This window comes from Lepus europaeus, chromosome 1 (genome assembly GCF_033115175.1).
Source record: "Lepus europaeus isolate LE1 chromosome 1, mLepTim1.pri, whole genome shotgun sequence".
NCBI classification, from domain to species: Eukaryota; Metazoa; Chordata; class Mammalia; order Lagomorpha; family Leporidae; genus Lepus; species Lepus europaeus.
The window spans coordinates 75,834,865-75,854,953 of record NC_084827.1 but is presented as its reverse complement, the minus strand read 5'-3'; the positions used below and the strand labels follow the sequence as shown (position 1 = coordinate 75,854,953).

At 35.3% G+C, this 20,089-nt stretch overlaps 1 protein-coding gene across 6 annotated transcripts in view; it reads right to left on the bottom strand.

Moving 5' to 3' along the window:
- R3HDM1 (R3H domain containing 1) overlaps positions 1-20,089 on the bottom strand; it is a 227,559-nt gene that overhangs the window by 106,483 nt on the left and 100,987 nt on the right. For 4 of the 6 annotated variants that reach the window (XM_062186096.1, XM_062186085.1, XM_062186124.1 and 1 more), the window contains 7 exons: positions 16,637-16,726; positions 12,403-12,517; positions 11,389-11,467; positions 4,302-4,361; positions 4,078-4,218; positions 483-591; positions 298-393 (listed from right to left, as the gene is read on the bottom strand). In XM_062186096.1, coding sequence (XP_062042080.1) covers positions 298-393; positions 483-591; positions 4,078-4,218; positions 4,302-4,361; positions 11,389-11,467; positions 12,403-12,517; positions 16,637-16,726 — 690 coding nt within the window. The remainder of the gene's footprint in view (positions 1-297; positions 394-482; positions 592-4,077; positions 4,219-4,301; positions 4,362-11,388; positions 11,468-12,402; positions 12,518-16,636; positions 16,727-20,089) is intronic. The other 2 variants (XM_062186113.1, XM_062186134.1) reach the window with 1 other exon arrangement.

Here is a 20,089-nt window from a genome sequence, read left to right as displayed (position 1 = left end):
CAGAAGTTCCTGGCTCTTGGCTTCAGCCTGGCCCAGCCCTGGCCCTGTAGCCATTTGGGGAGTGAACCAGTACATGGAAACATATTTCTCTCTTTCTACAGCTCTCAAAAAATAAATAAAATAAATCTTAAAATCAACAACAAAAAACATGAGCAAGATACATTACCATATTTCTAAAGTATGCTAGAAATGTGGTTTAAAAAGAAATATAATCAACAGATTAAAGGAGTATGAAGCCTTTAGAATGAAATGAAGATATACTCTAACATGAAGACCTAAACATAAGTTAATACATACATCTTGGGAAAATATTCGGTCTCTAGCTCTCTGGTACTCCTCTTCTCTTTCTTCTATAGATTTACTTCTTCTGTCATCTTTCAAACGTATTCTCATCTAAAGAAAAGAGAACAACTAACTCTTCTGAAAATGAATTACTGGTTTATGTTTTACACCTATAAAAATGCTATAATTGTTTAGATTACCTGATTATCATCTTTGTCAAAGCTAGAGTTATCTCTCTTAAGGATATATCGTTTCTGAAAGTCTTCACCTCTATCATCCTTAATATGTTCATTAAATTTTTGATCAGGTCTAAAAACAAAGAACAAAAAAGGATAATGCATAATACTTAATGTAAAGTTAAATATAAAATTTTATAACAATTCATAAAAAGTACTAAATGTTACCATTTACTCAACTCATGCTGTTAATAGGTATTCATGTTATCTCATTTAGTTCTCCCAATAATATCATAAGAATATACTAAGTATCCCATGCTATAGTTCAGAAGCCACATCAAATATAGTGTTTGCTCTGGAGTCAGACAGCTTCAGTTTAATATCACTTTACTTGCTTTAGGACTTGCCCCAGTTTCAATTAATCCTTCTATTCCACATTTTTCAAATTTGTAAAATGGGAATTACAGAGTATGTAAAATTCAAAGGGTTGTTCTGAAGATAAAGTGAATTAACACATGAACAATACCTAAACAGTAAGTACTCAGAAGAAGCTAGTTGTTACTACTGGAAAAACTGAGGTTCAAATGGGTTAAGCAATGGTGTATGGTCAAAAGGCAAGTGTAAAACTAAGCCACAGTTAATAAATAGTCCAAGTATTTCAGACTTAATGTCTGCATATTCTGTTTATATCGCCTTCTCTAAATGTACAAAAACATTCTGGGACAAGTAAGAAAGTACTAGATCTTGTATATTTCACTTTTTAAGATTTATTTATCTGAAAGAGTTACAGAGAGAGGAGAGACAGATGTTTCACTTTTATAGTATCTTTTTTAGTGTTGTTACCCAAAGTAATGATTATGAAATCTTAGCAGTGTATTTTATAGAACACTAATTTTTCCCCTATGGAAATGTTGTAAGTTCTACTGAAATCTAGAAGACAAACATTAAAAAAAGGTTGTTGACCTTGGACAATTACAATTCTATAAAACTTTACTGGTACCGGCACTGTGGCATAGCAGGTGAAGCTGCTGCGTGCTGTGCTGGCATTCCACATGGGTGCCAGTTAAAGTCCTGGCTGCTCCACTTCTGATCCAGTTCCCTGCTAATGTGCATGGGAAAGCAGCAGAGGATGGCCCAAGTACTTGGGCCCCGTACCCATGTGGGAAACTCGTAAGAACGTCCTGGATCCTGGCTTCTTATCTACCCAGCTCCGGCCACTGTAGCCATTTGGGGAGCAAACCAGCAGATGGAAGATCTCTCTCTCTCTGCCTCTGCCTCTCTGTAACTCTTTCAAATGAATAAATAAATCTTCAAAAAAAAATTTACCTCTCAAATTCTACAAATTCTATCAATACTCTTCTTAGTATCATTCTACTGCAAAATCAGAATGACTCATTTGAAACATGTTATATATACATACACACAACTGTATGCTATAAAGAAAATATAAATTAAAGCCTAAGTAGTTTTTTAAATGTACAATTCAAGTATATATTATGTAGCCATATAGTATATGTAAATACCACAAGGAAATTTCAAATTCAAATAAATCTGTGTCAATGACATTTTCAGCAAATTAAGACCATATATTTTATTATTCATAGGGCCCAAACAACATATCCAAATATTTTAGTCCATTGAATTTTTAATAAAGTATCTCAGTTTTATCCTGTCAAATCAAGTAAAAGGAAATGAGATTTATCTAAGCAAGCAGTCTCTATCATCAAACAGACTTAGATGAGTAAAACAGATCAGAAGGGGGGAAAATAAGAGTGAAAACAGCTTCATGATCAAAATGATGAGAGAAATATTACTTTCTGTAGGGCTTTGAGATTGTCTATTTTAGTTGACAACGGTAGTATATTATTTTATGATTGCTTCATTTACTAATATCATCTAATTTTTTAAATGTTTGAAGTTCCATTTGCTTATTCAAGGAGTTTCTATCAGTCAGATGACTGATTCCAAAGGAACAGTAAGGTTTAAGCAAGGGCCTAGCAACTTTTCTAAGAGCAGCTGGATTCCCACACCAAATAGCATTGGCAGGCACTTCAGCTAACCTTAAGACTGTCTTACCTCTTTCTTTTATAGATGCCTGAATTTACTGCCCTGCAATCGCCAACTTCCCGCTCCATTGAGACACCCCAGTGGACACCGGGTTGTTGACATCCACAACACCACTGGTTCAAGGCTGGAGCGGGTAATCTCCCTATGAGGAAAAGTAAGTTTGTTTTTATTCAATGTGGAGCAGATCTCTAAGGTTTTCTGATTTACAACCTTCTTCATATCCCAGAAGATATAAAATAAGAATACAGTGTAACTTCAATGATCTGAAATGTTTAGTTATAATTATGCTATTTACCCATATTTCTTGGAGTACATCATAAACAACTCTGCTTAGCTAAACTTTTGATTGCCATGATAAGGAAAACCCTAAATCTTTCTGACATAATTCACAGAATTCAAATAACTGAGGTTACACTGTATTGAAAACCTTAGAGAGTCACCAGTCAAAATGTTAGTAAAAATGCCTGCTAACGTATGTGTGTTTGGGTATCCAGCAACTCTGAGTGATATTGGAAGATACTGGTTAAATGAATGATAGTACTCTTCACTTTCAGTTCAGCTTATATATTAATGGTTACTATCCTATTTTAGTCATGGTATAACTAACCAGGAAAAGATCAATTGTAAAGGATAATTAAAAACACTAAGGGACAGGCATATAAAAACTAAATCAGAATTACATTTTCAGGTAACATTTTTACTAATTAAAAAAGATATCATTTTCCAAGATATCTACTTTAATTTAATTTTAGTTGTAGGAACAGAAATTATTTATGGCATATGAAGTTGATTGCTGCTCATTAGCACAGACCTACTAAAGCCATATGAAACTGACACAGAAAATCTGTTGGAGAGGCAAATCAACACCAGAGTAGACATTTCAGCTAAATTTAACTAGCTGCTTTAGGATTAGCTTTACAAATAGGCAGAAGAGGTATGGTGTGCATGTTATAACTTGAGTGCTTAGGCACTGAGCCTTCTGCTCCCAAATACCAGCACTTTAAATATATCCCATCAACACCACAAAAATAGTTATCTTGAAAATGAAAAGTCTCCTTCTCTTTTAACATTTTGCCTCAGTAAATTATACAATAGCTCAGGAAGAGAACACAGCATTACAGATGATATAGTTAATTCCATCATCTTAATATTAGTGGAAGAAAATAATAAGAGGCTTTCAGAAAGGATTGTAAAATGAAAGATAATTAAAAGTGACAGGGTCAAAAATAAAATTCTGCTTTTTAAAATACAAATTTACCAGAGCAATTCTAATTACACTAATGCAAAAAGATTCATGAGAGTGATTGTCAAACATCACATACATGCTGAGCTTTTTTTTTTTTTTTTTTAAATTATGTGTCCCAGTCCTCATTTATCTGATTCATTTAAGTCTAGGTTGGTGCAAGCTAAATGAATTTTTTGGTCCCATCACATAAGGCATCAAAAAGCTTAGACTGCTGAAGTGTGGAAAATCTCAAATCGATGCTAATGTAGGAAAATAAAGTGTTATGACATAGATATATAACATATATCTGCATGTCTTGACACTTACATTCTTGTATTGCTAGTTTTGTTTACGATGACAGACTTCCCACTCTGATCAACATTGTGGTCTAATCCAAAGTAAGCAGCTACTCTGTGTAATAGCATCCTGTGGTAAGATGTCATTGGGGGAAATTTTTTACGTGGAGACCTACAAGCAAAAGAATACTCTATTTAGTAAGTCAAGGAGAATGATGATGACAATTTGTTTTCCAGTTAAATCTCAGGACTTACTCATTATTACCAATGAAATCTAAAATTTCTTGTTCCAATTTTAGCAGCATCATTCTGTCCCTGAAACAAAATATGAAGACTTACATGTAAAACTTCACAGTGAAGTAATCACAAATTTCAACAGCTGAATTAATATGGCTAATTTTTTCCCTAAAAACTATATATTCAGGATTTTCAAAAGCTTAATGCAAAAAATATTTACATGCCTTAAAAATAGTAGTGTTCTGAAACAATGACAGGTAACTTTTTATAACTTAAGACATTATTATAGAAATTTTCACATATACATTAATGCAGAAAACAGTGTACTAAGCCTTGAATCATCCCCCAACTTCAACATTATCAAAACATGGCTATTCTTAAATGCATTCTGATCTGCTAAGTATCACTATATTAGAGTTTTTTGTTTAAATATGTGGGTAATAAGAGCATATTAGTTTTACTTTCTCATTTACTAAGATGGGAGGTAGTAGGGAAACAGATTTCTTTAGTTAGGCTTATGACTTTGTTATTATTTTTACTTTATTTTTGAATTTTTTTTTTTTTTTTTACAGACAGAGTGGACAGAGAGACAGACAGAAAGGTCTTCCTTTTGCCGTTGGTTCACCCTGCAATGGCCACCGCGATAGGCGCGCTACGGCCAGCACACCGTGCTGATCCGATGGCAGGAGCCAGGTGCTAATCCTGGTCTCCCATGGGGTGCAGGGCCCAAGCACTTGGGCCATCCTCCACTGCACTCCCGGGCCACAGCAGAGAGCTGGCCTGGAAGAGGGGCAACTGGGACAGGATCGGTGTCCCAACCGGGACTAGAACCCGGTATGCCGGCGCCGCAAGGCGGAGGATTAGCCTAGTGAGCCGCGGCGCCGGCCCTATTTTTGAATTTTAACAGAGTTGTTGGTAGCCTTTGTTTAGGCCTCGAGTTTGATCTTCTTTGGGCATTGCCAAAAAAAAAAAAAAAAAAAAAAAAAAAAAAACCTTTCCCCCCAATTCTTCCATTCAACAAACATTTAGCGAACTATAGAAATGATCCCTGAAAGTATAGACTTTCAACAAACATTTAATCAACATTTTAATAGTACTTCAAAAAAATCACAAGAAACACATGACAAATTGGTGATTATAAACCCAGAACTCAAAAACAGGATTTCAGTTCAACATAAATTCTAACAACATTCAATTCTATCCTCATTTTTTATTCTCCTGCATTACTGTCTTGGTAAGCAGCACCATTTACACCTTGTATATCACACCAGAAACAAGAATTTAGGCTTGTTACTATGTCTTAATTAATTCTAAATGCAAATTTTAACTACTTTCTATATTTCTATATTTCCTTGGCTATAATCCTGGATCCAAGAAGTTGAGATTTCTAGTTTGACTACTTTTAAAAAAATTTGCTTATTTATTTGACAGGTAGAGTTACAGAGAAAGAGGGAAATACAGAGAAGGATCTCCCATCTGCGGGTTCACTCTCCAAAAGGCCACAACATCCTAGGTTGGGCCAGTTTGAAGCCAGGACCAGGAGCTTCATCTGGGTACAGGCGCACAATGACTTGGGCCATCTTCCACTGCTTCCCAGGAGCATTAGCAGGGAACTGGGTTGGATGTGGAACAGCTGGGACTCAAACTGGCACCCATATTGGATGTCAGCATTGTAGATGGTGGCTTTACCCACCGTGCCACAAGGCCGGTCCCTGTGGTTAATCTATTTGAACCAAGGCATATTGTCTCTTCCACAGCTTCTTCCTAATCTAGTCTAAGTGGGAGCATATGTAATAACTTAAGAATACATGTGTGACTATAGACCACTCCCTTTGTTTACATATGTCATGAGCTTCCCAGTGGTCACAGAACTGCACATTTATAATGCAGGTGACAAAGCAGTGGTAAGCTGGTTGGATTTCATCCAGATCTGTAACCTCATTTCCTGATCTAAACTTACAAGTCTTACCATCCTGGCTTATCTTTATATTCCATAAGCTTCTTCTTTTCTCAGGTTTCTTAAACATGCTGTTTCCTTTGCCTAGAAGAACCTCTTACATTCTTTCTTAAAGTCCATTTCTTCCATATCTTTAGAAATAGCATATCACAATCAAGTAATTGGGAACACTCGCATGGAGAATATATACATTAATAAACATTTTATCTTGAAGGGCTTTTAATATTTTTTTCATTACAACATAGGACCACTCCCCATCCCAAAGACTTACTAACCTATATACGATACTCTCCTCATCTAAGCAGTTGAGGACAATTATCTTGAGGTGATAAAATTTTCAATACCTTTTATGACATATTCTATACACTGTCTCCTTGTTAAAATCTTTAGGCAAGCAATTTATCTAGAGTTCACAGAAGAGTGTATTTATTTATTTAAAGATTTATTTAATTATTTGAGAGGCAGAGTTATAGATAGACAGAAGGAGAAACAGAGAAGAGAGGTCTTGTATTTGCTGCTTCACTTTCCAAATGGCTACAACAGCTGGAGCTGGCCCGGTATGAAGCGAGGAGCTTCTTCTGGGTCTTCGACGTAGGTGCAGGGGCCCAAACACTTGGGCTATCCTCCACTGCTTTTCGAGGCCATTAGCAGAGAGCTTGGTTGGAAGAGGAGCAACTGGGACAGGAATCTGGCACCCAAATGGGATGCTGGCGCCACAGGCAGAGGCCTAACTTATTACACCACAGTGCTGGCCCCAAAAGAGTGTGTTTAAACTGTTTTTCTGTGCTTGAGCTAAACAACAAGGATGAGATTATTCCAAGTGTTCTTTACTGAATGTACTGCCATTGAAAAGAAATTTCTATTGTGTTCGTGAAGAAAATAAAATCTATTATTTAAAATAAGCTTCCCTACTTTGAGCAGAACTTATTACAAACATAAAAATGATAAGTTTCCCAAGGTCTTAAGATTTACACCTTCTACATTTTCTTCTGTGGCTAAGCCCACGCTTTAAAATTCTCAAATCTGTAACCTAAGTTAGATATTTCAGCAATGGTCATAAGTTAAAAGTTATTTCTTTATAGGAGAACAACATAGTAATCTCTTTTATGCAGTAGAAACCATTCAGAAATATGCATAATTATTGAAGTTGCTAGCATGTAGCCTTTAAAATGAACCAACACATGCTATTACTGAATAACTAATAAAAACAAAGATTTCAGTAAAAATGACCAGTAAACTATTAACATTAAAATTAAGGGCCAACAATCTTTCAGTTGTTAGTGTTCTAGTCTTTGTATCAGAACAAAATTTAGACAGTATGTACAGCTGGTACACCAGTAGCAAACAAATGCAGAAAATAATGCTTCCATATGACCACCTCTTACCCAGTATTTCATATGCGATTGGTCAAATCTCTCTAAAGAATAAGATGACTTAAACATTATCTCCAATAAAAGTAACTTTAAGAAGATTTTTCAAAGACAGAACAATTACATGATATTCTACCTCAAAACATTATTTTAAACCTACACATTTTCAGGTTTAATCCATGGGGTGGCTCCCTTCTGTTGGTTACATAATACAGCTATCTGTATTATCCATTTTTTTTTCAACATTTGGAACTTACATAACATGGCTATGAAATCAACACAAAAATAGGTAAAAAGTTATTCCAGTTAAGTAAAATTCCTATCAAGGAAGCCTTCAAGTTCCTAGGTTATAATCCAGTAATGACTGTAGTTAATGATGTCTGCTTAACTGCTTAACATCTAGTAGAATTCTCCAGGTATTATTCAATCTTGACAACTTAAGTGGAAATCTGCCAAACTTGTTACTAATTCTGTGCCATATGTATCTTGCAATCAGCTGTGTGTTTCACTGAGCAAATACTGAGCCATTTATTAAGCAAAATTTATTTCTCACCAAAGTAACAGTAGCTTCAACTTCCTAAACCCACACTGACATTAGTAATAACATACATTACTTATTACATGAATTACTTATCTGTATAACTCAAATAAAAATGGATACACAAGAATCCACCTTGACAAGAGTACATTAAGTAACTAAAGCCAGTCACAACAGACCATATGTTATGTAATTTCATTCAGATAAGGTATCCATAAAAGGACATTTATAAAAACAGAAAAAATTAAGGCAGAGGATAATCTATTAATTTATTTTCATTATTAGCATAATAATGGCTTAAAGGTCTGAATTTTTTTTTGAGGTGATGAAAAAGTTAAAATTGATAGTGGTGATAACTGCACGTATTTGTGAATATAATAAAAACCTGTAGATTATACATTTAAACATGCACATGACAATTTAAAAACTTTTTCATTTAGAGGAAAACAGAACTGAATAAAAAAACTGATTTGGAACGCATAAAAATGGACTCCTAATCTTTATCCTTTGCTGATGTCTTTCTTTTATGTTCAGAGGAAAGAAAAATTCCACCAGTTTAGGATCATATCTTGCTTTACTCACACTAGTTATGTACTCCCTACTTTCCTGCCTATTCTTCAAACCAGTAAGTTCTGATTTCTGCCATCCTATTTCCAAATGAAATGATTTGTTAAAGATGCCAATGATTTCTTAACTTCCCAATGTAACAGACTCTTTTGGGTATTTCTATGTTTTTAAAAATTTTTTCATTAATATAAAGAGAACAGATTTTCTATAGGTATTCTATAGATAGAATTCTATAGGCATTCTATAGGTAGAGTTCCAAGAAGACAACCAAACTTCTTCCCTCACTCCCCTGCTGTCCCCTAATCCACTCCCTCACTTCTCTTCATTGTTTTTGCAAAGCCACAATTTTAATCCATTTTATATTCCAAGATGGATATTTCTATTTTCACCTCTCTCTGTTATTTTATCTTTGGTGGAACTGTTCCCTTTGCTTGATGTCTAGGACAAATGTTGCCATGATTCTTCTGTCTTTAGAACACAAGTCTTTCCTTTCTCATCTACTTTTTAAATTCTCTGTTGAGAATTTCAAACCATATTTACAACAGGGCATATCTGTTCATTCACGCTTGCCACTTACTTTCTCTGTTCACAGAACTATCAACCAATCAGGAATCTAGAAGCCATTCTGTTCTACTCAGTTGGCCCATTACCCGGTCATATATAAAAGATTATCAAATCCTGGCATGGTACTTCCTAAATTATCTTTCAAATATATCTTTTCCTCTCTACTCTTTACTATGGTCTCCTAATGACCATCCTTGTTCATGGTCTTCTCTGTAAAAAATGTTTCTTATATGCCAAAGTAATCTTTCTAAAATACAATCTGATGCTGACATTACCTATTAAAAATACTATAATTATTCCTCAACTTCAAATGCCACACTCAGTATTTCTCAACTAGTACGCTGTTAGTATTTCAAGTCAAACAATTTTTCAGCTTTAGATGTATTTCTAGCATTCCACACTTCCCAGTAGCATTCCACACTCATTGGGGCAATCAAAACGGTCTCGACACATTTCCTCAATACTGCAGTGTATTGAGACTATGTTAGGTTGATGAAAACTCAGTGTATTTTATGCTTCTTACCAACACTTTCAACATCGTTTTCTAGAATCATTTGTCCCATACCTTTGCTAAGACCAGAGAGCAAAAATGTATCTTTTTTTTGGATATAGCATCTCCTCTCTCATACTTCTATGCTTTGGTTAACTCTTGTCTGAGATGCTTTTCTCTCTTCTTTGTGTGAACTAAGTGCTCTAAATTCAAAACCTGGCTCTGGCACTAGTTTTTCAGTGAAGTCTTCCCATATTCCAAACAGAGTGTGAGGCCTCTTCTCTGGCTGTTAGCAGCATGTTTGAAAAACATTTTCTAAAATATTTGTCCTATTTTGATTAATTATCATGTGACTCTTTCAAGTAAAGAGATAGCAAATAATTTAGGGTCAGAAATTATATCATGTTCATATTTATATGTTATAAATATATATAAACATACATGTTTATAGCACATTGCTTGGCCTATTCAATGGACTAACAAATTCATCTTTCCATTGGTACTGCTGAAGAATAAACTTGAACTGAAATAAAAATTTGTACTCTCCCTCTGTATCTACTGTCTTCTAGTTCCTATTATTAAGAAAACTCCTGGGGCCAGCGCTGTGGTGTAGCAGGTAAAGCTGCCGTCTACAGTGCTGGCATCCCATATGAGTGCCAGTTCAAGTCCCAGCTGCCCCATTTCCTGTCCAGCTCTCTGCTATGGCATGGGAAAGCAGTAGAAGATGGCGCAAGTGCTTGGGCTGCTGCACGTGCTTGCAAGACCCAGAAGAAGCTTCAGATAGGCCCAGCTCTGGCCATTGTAGCCATTTGGGGAGTGAACCAGCAGATAGAAGATCTCTCTCTGTCTCTGACTCTGCCTGTCTTTCAAATAAATAAATAAATCTTAAAAACACACACACGGCCAGCAGCGTGGCTTAACAGGCTAATCCTCCGCCTGCGGAGCCGATCCACTGGGTTCTAGTCCCGGTCGGGGTGCCGGATTCTATCCCGGTTGCCCCTCTTCCAGGCCAGCTCTCCGCTGTGGCCCGGGAAGGCAGTGGAGGATGGCCCAAGTGCTTGGGCCCTGCACCCCATGGGAGACCAGGAGAAGCACCTGGCTCCTGGCTTCGGATCGGCATGATGCGCCGGCCGCAGCGGCCATTGGAGGGTGAACCAATGGCAAAAAGCAAGACCTTTCTCTCTCTCTCTCTCTCTCTCTCTCTCACTGTCCACTCTGCCTGTCAAACACACACACACACACATACACATTTTAAATGAATAACACTAAGTTCTTACTTGGTCGAGTACATTATGGTGTTATGTATTTTTTTTTATTTCTCATAATTAATTATACCTCTTAATCTCAATCAAGAAACTAATTAGCTTAGTGATTCTGTTTTTCCTTAAAGTCCCAAATATAGTATGAATTACTACTGTATCATAGTGACATATATAATGTAAAAAAATTTATACATGTGTATATAGTAGATCACAATACCCACCTCCTAAGAAACTGTTTCTTGTATACTTCAAATATTTGCAATCTAATTCTATATTCTATCTCAAGAATAAAAACATATAACAGCAAAATTAAGGTACTCTACAAGAACTGTAAATCTTAATAAATTTAATTTTTACCTGGGATTGTTTTTTAATGTGTTTACTAAAAATTCATGTAGATCTATGCCAGTTGAATCAGTGTATTCTTGACTGGAATCTAAAAAACAATAAAACAAAAATCCAGTAGAAAGCTGTTTGAAAACAAATTCCTCTCCCTTTTACACATGATGTGTATTTTAAATAAAACAAAATGCCCCACATTAAAAAAAAAAGCTGACAAAGCAGGAAAAAGGTATTTATAAGGAATCCAGAGTACCAAAAATATTCATGACATGGGTTAATATAACATAACATGGGTTATGTAAAGTACATGCACAATCTTAAAAAAAAATTAATCTCTTATACAAGCTAGTTTAATTTACTCTGAATTATTTAAAACAATTTTTATATACTTACCACATCCTTATGTTAAAAAATGTCTCTTTTAGATAGCAAACTTAAATGATTTATTTAGTTTTTTTAACCAGGTCCATCGCCAAAGGCTTGCATTCAAAATATTTTTCAAATACTCATGCTTTTCTTCTCTTTAAATGTGTTACCCTTATGCTGCCTATCACACTGGTCAGAATAACCAGGCTTATAAATTGAAAATTATTTTTTATTGACTTGCAATACTAGATGATGGTGAGGATCCTCAAAACTTATGAGAGATAATTCTAGATATCCAAGAACATTCTTATTGGACACTAAATATTTTAACATTAGTTCTATGCCTAAGGAATTAATGAATAGCACTATTTTTAGTGGAATCAATATATAATAATTCTAATATTTCAGTAATACATTCAGGCAATAATAGATCATGAAGATTACCTTCCTCAGTGACTCTGAGACATACTGCAGTATTTGGCTGAAGCATCTTACTGACATACAGAACAATGTTACACCATTTTGCCCAAAACTACATCACCCCTCCAGTTGGTTTTTATCATTTGTAATACAGATAAACTAAATGTAACTATTTGAGGGGTAAAGGATGGAACAATAATGAAACATAATTTTGTTTAAAAAACACAAAAATAAATGGCAAACCTCTTGATAACATTTTTCTGGGCAACTTATCACTGGCTTTTTCTTTTTCTGCTTCATCTTTTGAGGGCTTCTCCTCTTTTTCAAATGATTGTGTTAGCTGGATCTGAATTTTCTCCTGTTGGAAGGCAAAAATCAGTTATTTGATGAAACTATAAAGTGAGTCATTTAACACTACCCATTTATACTTTGGGATAACACATCGTTGTATGGAGGAAAAAAGAAAAAATATGTTTATTTTACCCATTTAGAGTCTCCAAACTAGAAAACAACTTTAATAAGTGAAATGCTATCCTCAAAATTGTTTTAGAGAAAATATTTCTATTACAGTTGAAGAGCACATACTTATAAAACCATTGAAGGGTTAGTTCTTAACATATTTATGCAATAGAGTTTTCTAGCAAAAGTATAATTATCAATCATCAACAAGAAGAGTGTCAATAATAAAAATTAGGTTTTGAGTATCCATTAAATTATCATATATTTTTTTCATTCTCCTGCTATGTAACAATTTAGATTTGAAACTTTCCTAGACCAGAGACATATGACTTTGATTATTTCCTATTTGAGACTTAAATATCACTGTTCCTCCTTAAATCACAACAATGTTTTAGAAAGATTTCAAATAAGATTGTACTTATTTTAGATATGTGATGGTGAATTGTATAGAGCAACCACATTTTATAAGAGAACTAATTTCATATTAAGTTTTAAAAACAATGACATTACATGCAACTTCAAAACCCAAAGGACTACCCGAAATTAATAGCCTGAAAATGGAAAAAAAAAAAAAAATCACATAAAGTTCTTTTATTCAAAGTTACAAAGAAAGCTAGAATAAATTCCTATTTCTACTAAAGATAAAGGTTATTTTAGACTAAATTATAGTTTTTAAAAAGGTTAATTATTTGTTTTCATCAATTTGAAAAGCAGACTGAGAGTGAGAGAGTTCTTTCAACTGCTGGTTCATTCCCCAAATGCCCCTAACAGCTGGGACAAAGACAAGGGCAGGGGTAGAGGCATGGCCAGAGCCACGTGAGAGGTAAAAGCCAGGAACTCCTTCTGGATCTCCCACTTTGGTGGTAGGGACCCAAGTATTTCAGCCATCATTAGCTGCCTCTCAGCTGTGCATCTGCAAGGAGCTGGATCAGAATTGCAGAGTAGTAGCTACAAAAACCAAGCAATCTGATATATGGTGTGCAGGTATCCCCGTGGCAGTTTAACCAGATGTGCCACAGGCCTGACTCCATGTTGTTGGTTTTCAGGGTGGTAGTGTTAGCGGCAAGGGTAGCAAGTTAGTATTAAAGGGAATGTAAATTTCAGGATTCCAAACATGCAGGCAGCAGAACTGCTATTATATTTATTTATTCCTCTGCTTAATTTTTTCAAAATAATCTTTGGCAAAATTTCAAATACTTTTTTAACCCAGTAAGTTTGCAACCTATTAGTTTCAACTCTATCAGTTCTTCCCATTCCATCTCAGTTCACATTTATGCCCAATATAGGGCAAATGTTATGCACTGTCAATTTTCACTTCATGTCCTTTCTATCTTGTTTACCAAAACTGGCAAGATCATTACATTTATCAATTAGTATGCTATTTTTCTCACACTGATACTTTTCCTAATCCATTTTTCTTACTATTTTCATAAATACAAAACAGATATTTAGAAATGAATTTCAGAACTATTTCTCAGAAGTAGAATATTAAGAACCTTTCCCGATTTGAAATGTTTATCAAAAGTAAGCCAATAATTTCAGGTTGGGAGAAAAGATTTCGTATTACCTTTTCTTAAACCTTCTCTCCAAGGAAATTACAATGACTAGCATATTTCATGTACAAGTTCTCCCCCAAAAGTCACAGATTTTGATTATAGATATTAAACCGTTTTATCAAGATGAACTAGATGTAGCAAGGCCCTGTCTTCAGTTGGCCCTATTTTAAGTTGTGAATAAACAAGACATGTTTTAAACACTTAAGACCTTATACATGAAGTCTTCTGACTATAAATAGCTGTAATGATAGCAACATCTCCAAAGGAAGCCTTAATTCCTTTATTCTCCCCTCTGTTGACATCTGCTGCTGAGGTAACTTTCCTCTCATAAGCTCTCATCAGATACAAGTGACAGCTTTGTTTTAATTGCCTTGCGATCTTTTGAATAATGATTCAAAGATTAATTCCTCAAAAATCACATTCTGAATCAAGCAAATTAGTTGCAAAGTATTTCTATGGTAAAGGTTTAGATACTAGAACATTTTATGAGAAATAATTTATTTTCTGAATCCCATTCAGGTGCAACTTAGTTAACCCAAGGCTTGAAAAAATACTTTCTACTAAAAAAAAAAAAAAAAAAAAAGAAAAAGTATCTTTTATTCAGAGGATAATTAAAGGTCATTATCAAAGGAATTATTGTATCTAAAAGAAACTGACAAAGAATATATTAAGCAGAATAGCTAAGTTCTGAGATAACCACTTATGTATTATCCTTATGATCTAAGTCATCTTTTTGAACTGTAAACACAAAAATTATCAATGATCAATAATGTATTAGAAATATATTCCTGACATTTTTTCTCATATAAATTTTCAATAGCCAAATTTTTGTAGTATCATAAGAATTTCCCCCAACATTTCTCACATATGGTAAAAGGCAATGAGAAAGCCACAGATAATGTTACAGTTTGTCTCAATAAGTACAGTGTGCTGTCTTTGCATTAACAGACTTGCGAATGTCTAACTCATCTCACTTCCTCCTCAACCTCCTTTGACTATTACGCCATGAAGCTAAGATGGTATAACATTTTTGTCCACAGAATGAGGAAATAAATTTTTAAAAAACACTCACTCTACTACCCCACCTTCCACAGCGAACAGATGTGTTCTTCACCCTGATTTGTACAAAAGAACTTCTAATATTATTTATAAAATAATTTCACTGATTTTCTGAAGAGTGCATTACATCTTTTCAGCTTTATCAACAGCCATGCAAAAGTCAAAGGTTTATATTTGGAAATGCTCTCGAAGTAACAGTGTTTGGTGAAATATTTTTTTACTGCATTTCTGCTTTTCGCTAGAATGTATGTCATTATACTGCTAAATTATATCTATTTTACAAAACAAACATATCTAGCTATCTCCTAGTATAATCTCTTACATTTAAATGGATGAAATGAATGAATCTTTTATTGTTAACTGTGAAATGTCAGATTTTTAAGTCTTTTCACTGACAACAAGTAATCAATTAAAAAATTTCTTTTCTTCACTGTTTGCAAATAAAGTATAGTGCTTTTTAAAAGCAAGACATAGTCTAAATATATGACAACTTATGGTATCTCATTTTTTGAAAGTATCATCTAACACAATGGAAAAGCATTAGTTTTTGCTTGAGTCATGAAATGTACAGTTGGTTCTTATCTTTTTTTAAAAAGTATACAAATGCCATGAGTATTTCTTTTTCAAGCAGACATGACTTCTTAACCACAAAGCTGCCCCTGTTCTTGGGAAAATGCTGAAATACAGGATCATTTTGGGTGTTAAATTCTTCTAAACTGGATAAACCACTAACAGATAAAGCTATCACACTGATAAACATTGCTAATGGGTCCAAAAACATTTACACATAAATATCCAAATGTTACTTGAGATTGATAGCTGAGACTAACAGAGAAGTCACAGCATTAAAAAGGATATAAACAAACTGAGTTTGTTTGGGTCTCATACTTCTATATTTTATAATACACACAAGAGGAATTAGAAGTGTTAGACAATCTTAAAAGAGTCACACTAAAATGAAAACTAGCTTCACCACGTTTTCAGGTTAAGGAAAACAGCACACCAGGCAGAAGTGTAAGGCAGTTTTCTTTACACAGAAGCAGTATTTGACAAATTTCTGAAAGCCAAAATGAAGAGGACAAATTTCATCACATTGTATTCAATGGAAGCATTACTTTAATATTTCCTAACTTTTCAGGAACAATTTAGAACTCTCTCAAAGCCACATGCCCAGTTAATTATATGATTCCAAAATCATGCTAGGCCTTAGCCTGAAGCAAAGTTTTTCCAACATTTCATCTGTACCTTGGGTGGCCACTATTACCAAAGCAGCTGCAAGCAGTAAAAATAGAACAAACATAACACACACACAAACACACTCAATTTTTATTCAGTCATATGGAAAAATATTCTCCAGTTCCACCATGTCTTCAAAGAATAATTTTTTGTTTTGTTTTTTTTACCTGGTTATCCTGTGATATCTCTGCTGCAGGTGGTGGTGGAGATTCTTCACACACTGCAAGGCTCCGAACTAGCTTTAACTTTGAGCTTGACTGAAGAGAAGTATTTAAAGTTAACACTACATTTCACAAATCTAGGGCATTTCCAAAAGTCCCTAGAGAGTTTAAGTTTCTGTCATGTACAGAAGTAGATGAAATGTGCAAGTTAAATATATTATTAAACATCACCAAAGCCCTTTTTTGTTAAGAGGAAAAACAAACAATTGCAGTTTTGAAAAATATAGCAATAGCAAGAATGGGAATAATTCCAACTTCAAAACCCAAAGAATGGTGAGAGAGCGATTTTCTCTATAAGGAACCATCAAAGATTAAAAAAAGCAATGCACAAAAGCGACTAGGCAAGACAAAAACCCCAAATAAAAGAAAATAAGCTTTCTGCCCCAAACAAAATATGAAAAAAACTAAACTGAATGTAGTGCTATATGAAAACGGGATTCATCAAGCATGAAGGGAAGCCCTTGGCATGCCAGCACACCAAAATGTTTACTATACCTTAGACCTTTTTCCTGTCTGTCCAAATGACTGCAATGGTCGCTGAATACACAAGAAAGATTTGTATTAAATTTCATACTGCAACAGAAAATTTAGTTCTTAATTCACAAACCTAAACCACAGAAAAACTGTGCACAAAATATGGAAAAAGAGGAAATCCAAGTTCATTTCAGTGTAAGACTACTGATCCTCCCAGAAGCACACTTGTAGAAGATTCTCAAAACTCCTTCTGTGGGCTGGCATTTTTTCTTTGCATCAGCAAATGGCCACAATTTGTTAACTGAGCTTAGTGGAATTTATAAAGTGATTTCTTAGTAGCAAAATAAAATATACTTCTTTAGTATTTTATAAGATATTACACTTTAGTCAAGGCGGGAGGGGGGGAATTACATACACAAGAAAGCTCAGCAATTTTAAGTAGCTGATCTCAAAAAGTTTCAAACTTACTGAGGAGAATGTTTCAAATGCAGAGTAAGTCAGAATACAGCCACATCTCTACTGAGCCATTTTAGCACTTTATGTACTACGTTAGTAACAGAATCCTATTTCCCAGGTCTGGGCGTAAGGCAATGAAGCAGAGAAGATGGAAAGAGGTCAGACTTCTCATGTGGATGTTTAGAATGACAGACAGATCATCAGTAACATGTCTGGAGAGCCAGCTGGAGCATATAGCTGCAGCTCAGTATATGTGGCTTTGGTCTGGGAAACCAGCTGAAGTGCATGAGATCAGAGCCCGACATGTCCAAAACCAAATTGAATTAGCCCAAGGTTCAGATATCTATCATTTATATTCATAAATACCAGGGAGCCAGTTTGGTAGTAAACATAAAGCAGATTCAAAGTTGTTAACAACTAGACTAGTAGGCTTCACCTAAAAATGGTGAGGAAAAATCAAGTCACCATTTAACTATAATATAGAAAAAGGTTTTCCTTGTCACATCTGGTGAAACAAGTCTACAGTACCAGTATGTCCTGCCCTTTATTGAGTCTAAAGCTTTTCAAAGATAAGAAGCTTCGTATTTTTGGAATTTTGACTATGGACTACACAGACTACAAATTATGAATAGCAACAAGAAAAAAATAGGAAAAAATAAGGAAACATTTTTTCTATTTCAGTCAGAAAAAAACAAAACCAAACCAAACCTAGTAAAGGTGTATGCACACAAGTGTCTAAGATAGTGTTGCCCAAGAGGGTTGCTGTATATTGGTAATGTCTTCAGTTTTCACTTACTTTCTTTTTTAAATGTAGTCAAGAGGATTTCTAATTGCAACTCACATCTAAAAATTGAAGAAAAAGGAGGTTGGCATTGTGGCACAGCAGGTTATGCCGGCGCCTGCAATGCCAGCATCCTGTATGGATGCTAGTTTGAGTCCTGATTGCTCCACTTCCCATCTAGGAAAAGCAGAGGAAGAAGGACCAAGCTGCCACCCACATGGAAACCCAGATGGAGTTTCTGGTTCCTGGCTTCAGACTGGCCCAGCCCTAGATGTTGTGGCCATTTGGGGAGTAAGCCAGTGGATGGAAGATATCTTTCTGTCTCTCCTTCTCCTTCTGTAACTCTGCCTTTCCAATAAATAAAAGAACCAAATAAATAAAAACTGAAGAAAAAGAAGTTATGCTACCAAAGAGTCAGAGCTTCCATGGCAAAAAAGTGGGAGAAAAGCAACAAATACTAGTAGAATGCACATGACTAAATGAGTTCTGAGGAAGTAGAAGGAAAAGAATTTGTGACTCACTTCCATCCTGTATTCTTCTTCTTTGTTTTTTTTTTTTTGACAGGCAGAGTTAGACAGTTGAGAGAGGGAGACAGAAAGGTCTTTGGCACGCTGCACTGATCGGAAGCCAGGAGCCAGGTGCCTCCTCCTGGTCTCCCATGCGGGTGCAGGGCCCAAGCACCTGGGCCATCCTCCACTACCTTCCTGGGCCACAGCAGAGAGCTGGACTGGAAGAGGACCAACCGGGACAAAACCCAGCGTCCCAACCGGGACTAGAACCCAGGGTGCCAGTGCCGCAGGCGGAGGATTAGCCTAGTGAGCCGAGGCACCGGCCAATCCTGTATTATTCTTAAGCATCAAGGTTATAAAGTCATCTATTACAAAAGTCTAATATAAAAGACGACTAAATAATATAGTGAATGCTGTATTCATATGAAGAGAATTGGACTTAAATTTCTGGTTTGATTTTTACTCAGTGACCATCGACAAATTACTTTGGTTTCCTCTTCTTTTTTTTTTTTTTGTTTCCCCTCCTTTCTTTTTTATTGGAAAGGCAGAGAGACAGATGAAAAGTAATCGTCTATCCTCTAGTCCACTCCCTGAATGTCCACAATATGCAGGACTGGGCCAGGCTGAAGCCAGGAGCCCAGAACTCAATCCATGGGTGGCAGGGACTCAAGCACTGGAGCTATCAACTGCTGCCTCCCAGGGTATGTATTAGCAAGAAGTTGGATTATAAGCAGGGGAGTCAGCACATGAAGCAGGCACTTTGCTATGGGATCCGGGTGTCCCAAATAGTGACTTAACTGCTGCTCCACCTGCCTGCCCCCTCAGTTTACTCTTATCTGTATTAATGTCACATTATTTTCACTAAGTCACAGGGTCCTCGAAAAGAGTCAAAGAAGTGTTTGATCAAAAACATGGAGTTTTGTAACCGAAAACACTATATAAAAGTAAGATTATTAAAGGTTAAGAAGCTAGATGTCAGAAAACCAATGCCCTGCTTCTACTTACTAGCCAGGAGATTTCAGATAAGTTACTTAATATATCAGTAATGCTGGTTAGCATATTCATAGACTAACACAGTAACTATTTCAGTTTTAATTCACTTGAGTCTTTGATGGGCAAAGTCAGACTGTCTTAATTTGACTTCATTTAACTAGTACATTCTGAATTCCTGCTGTACAC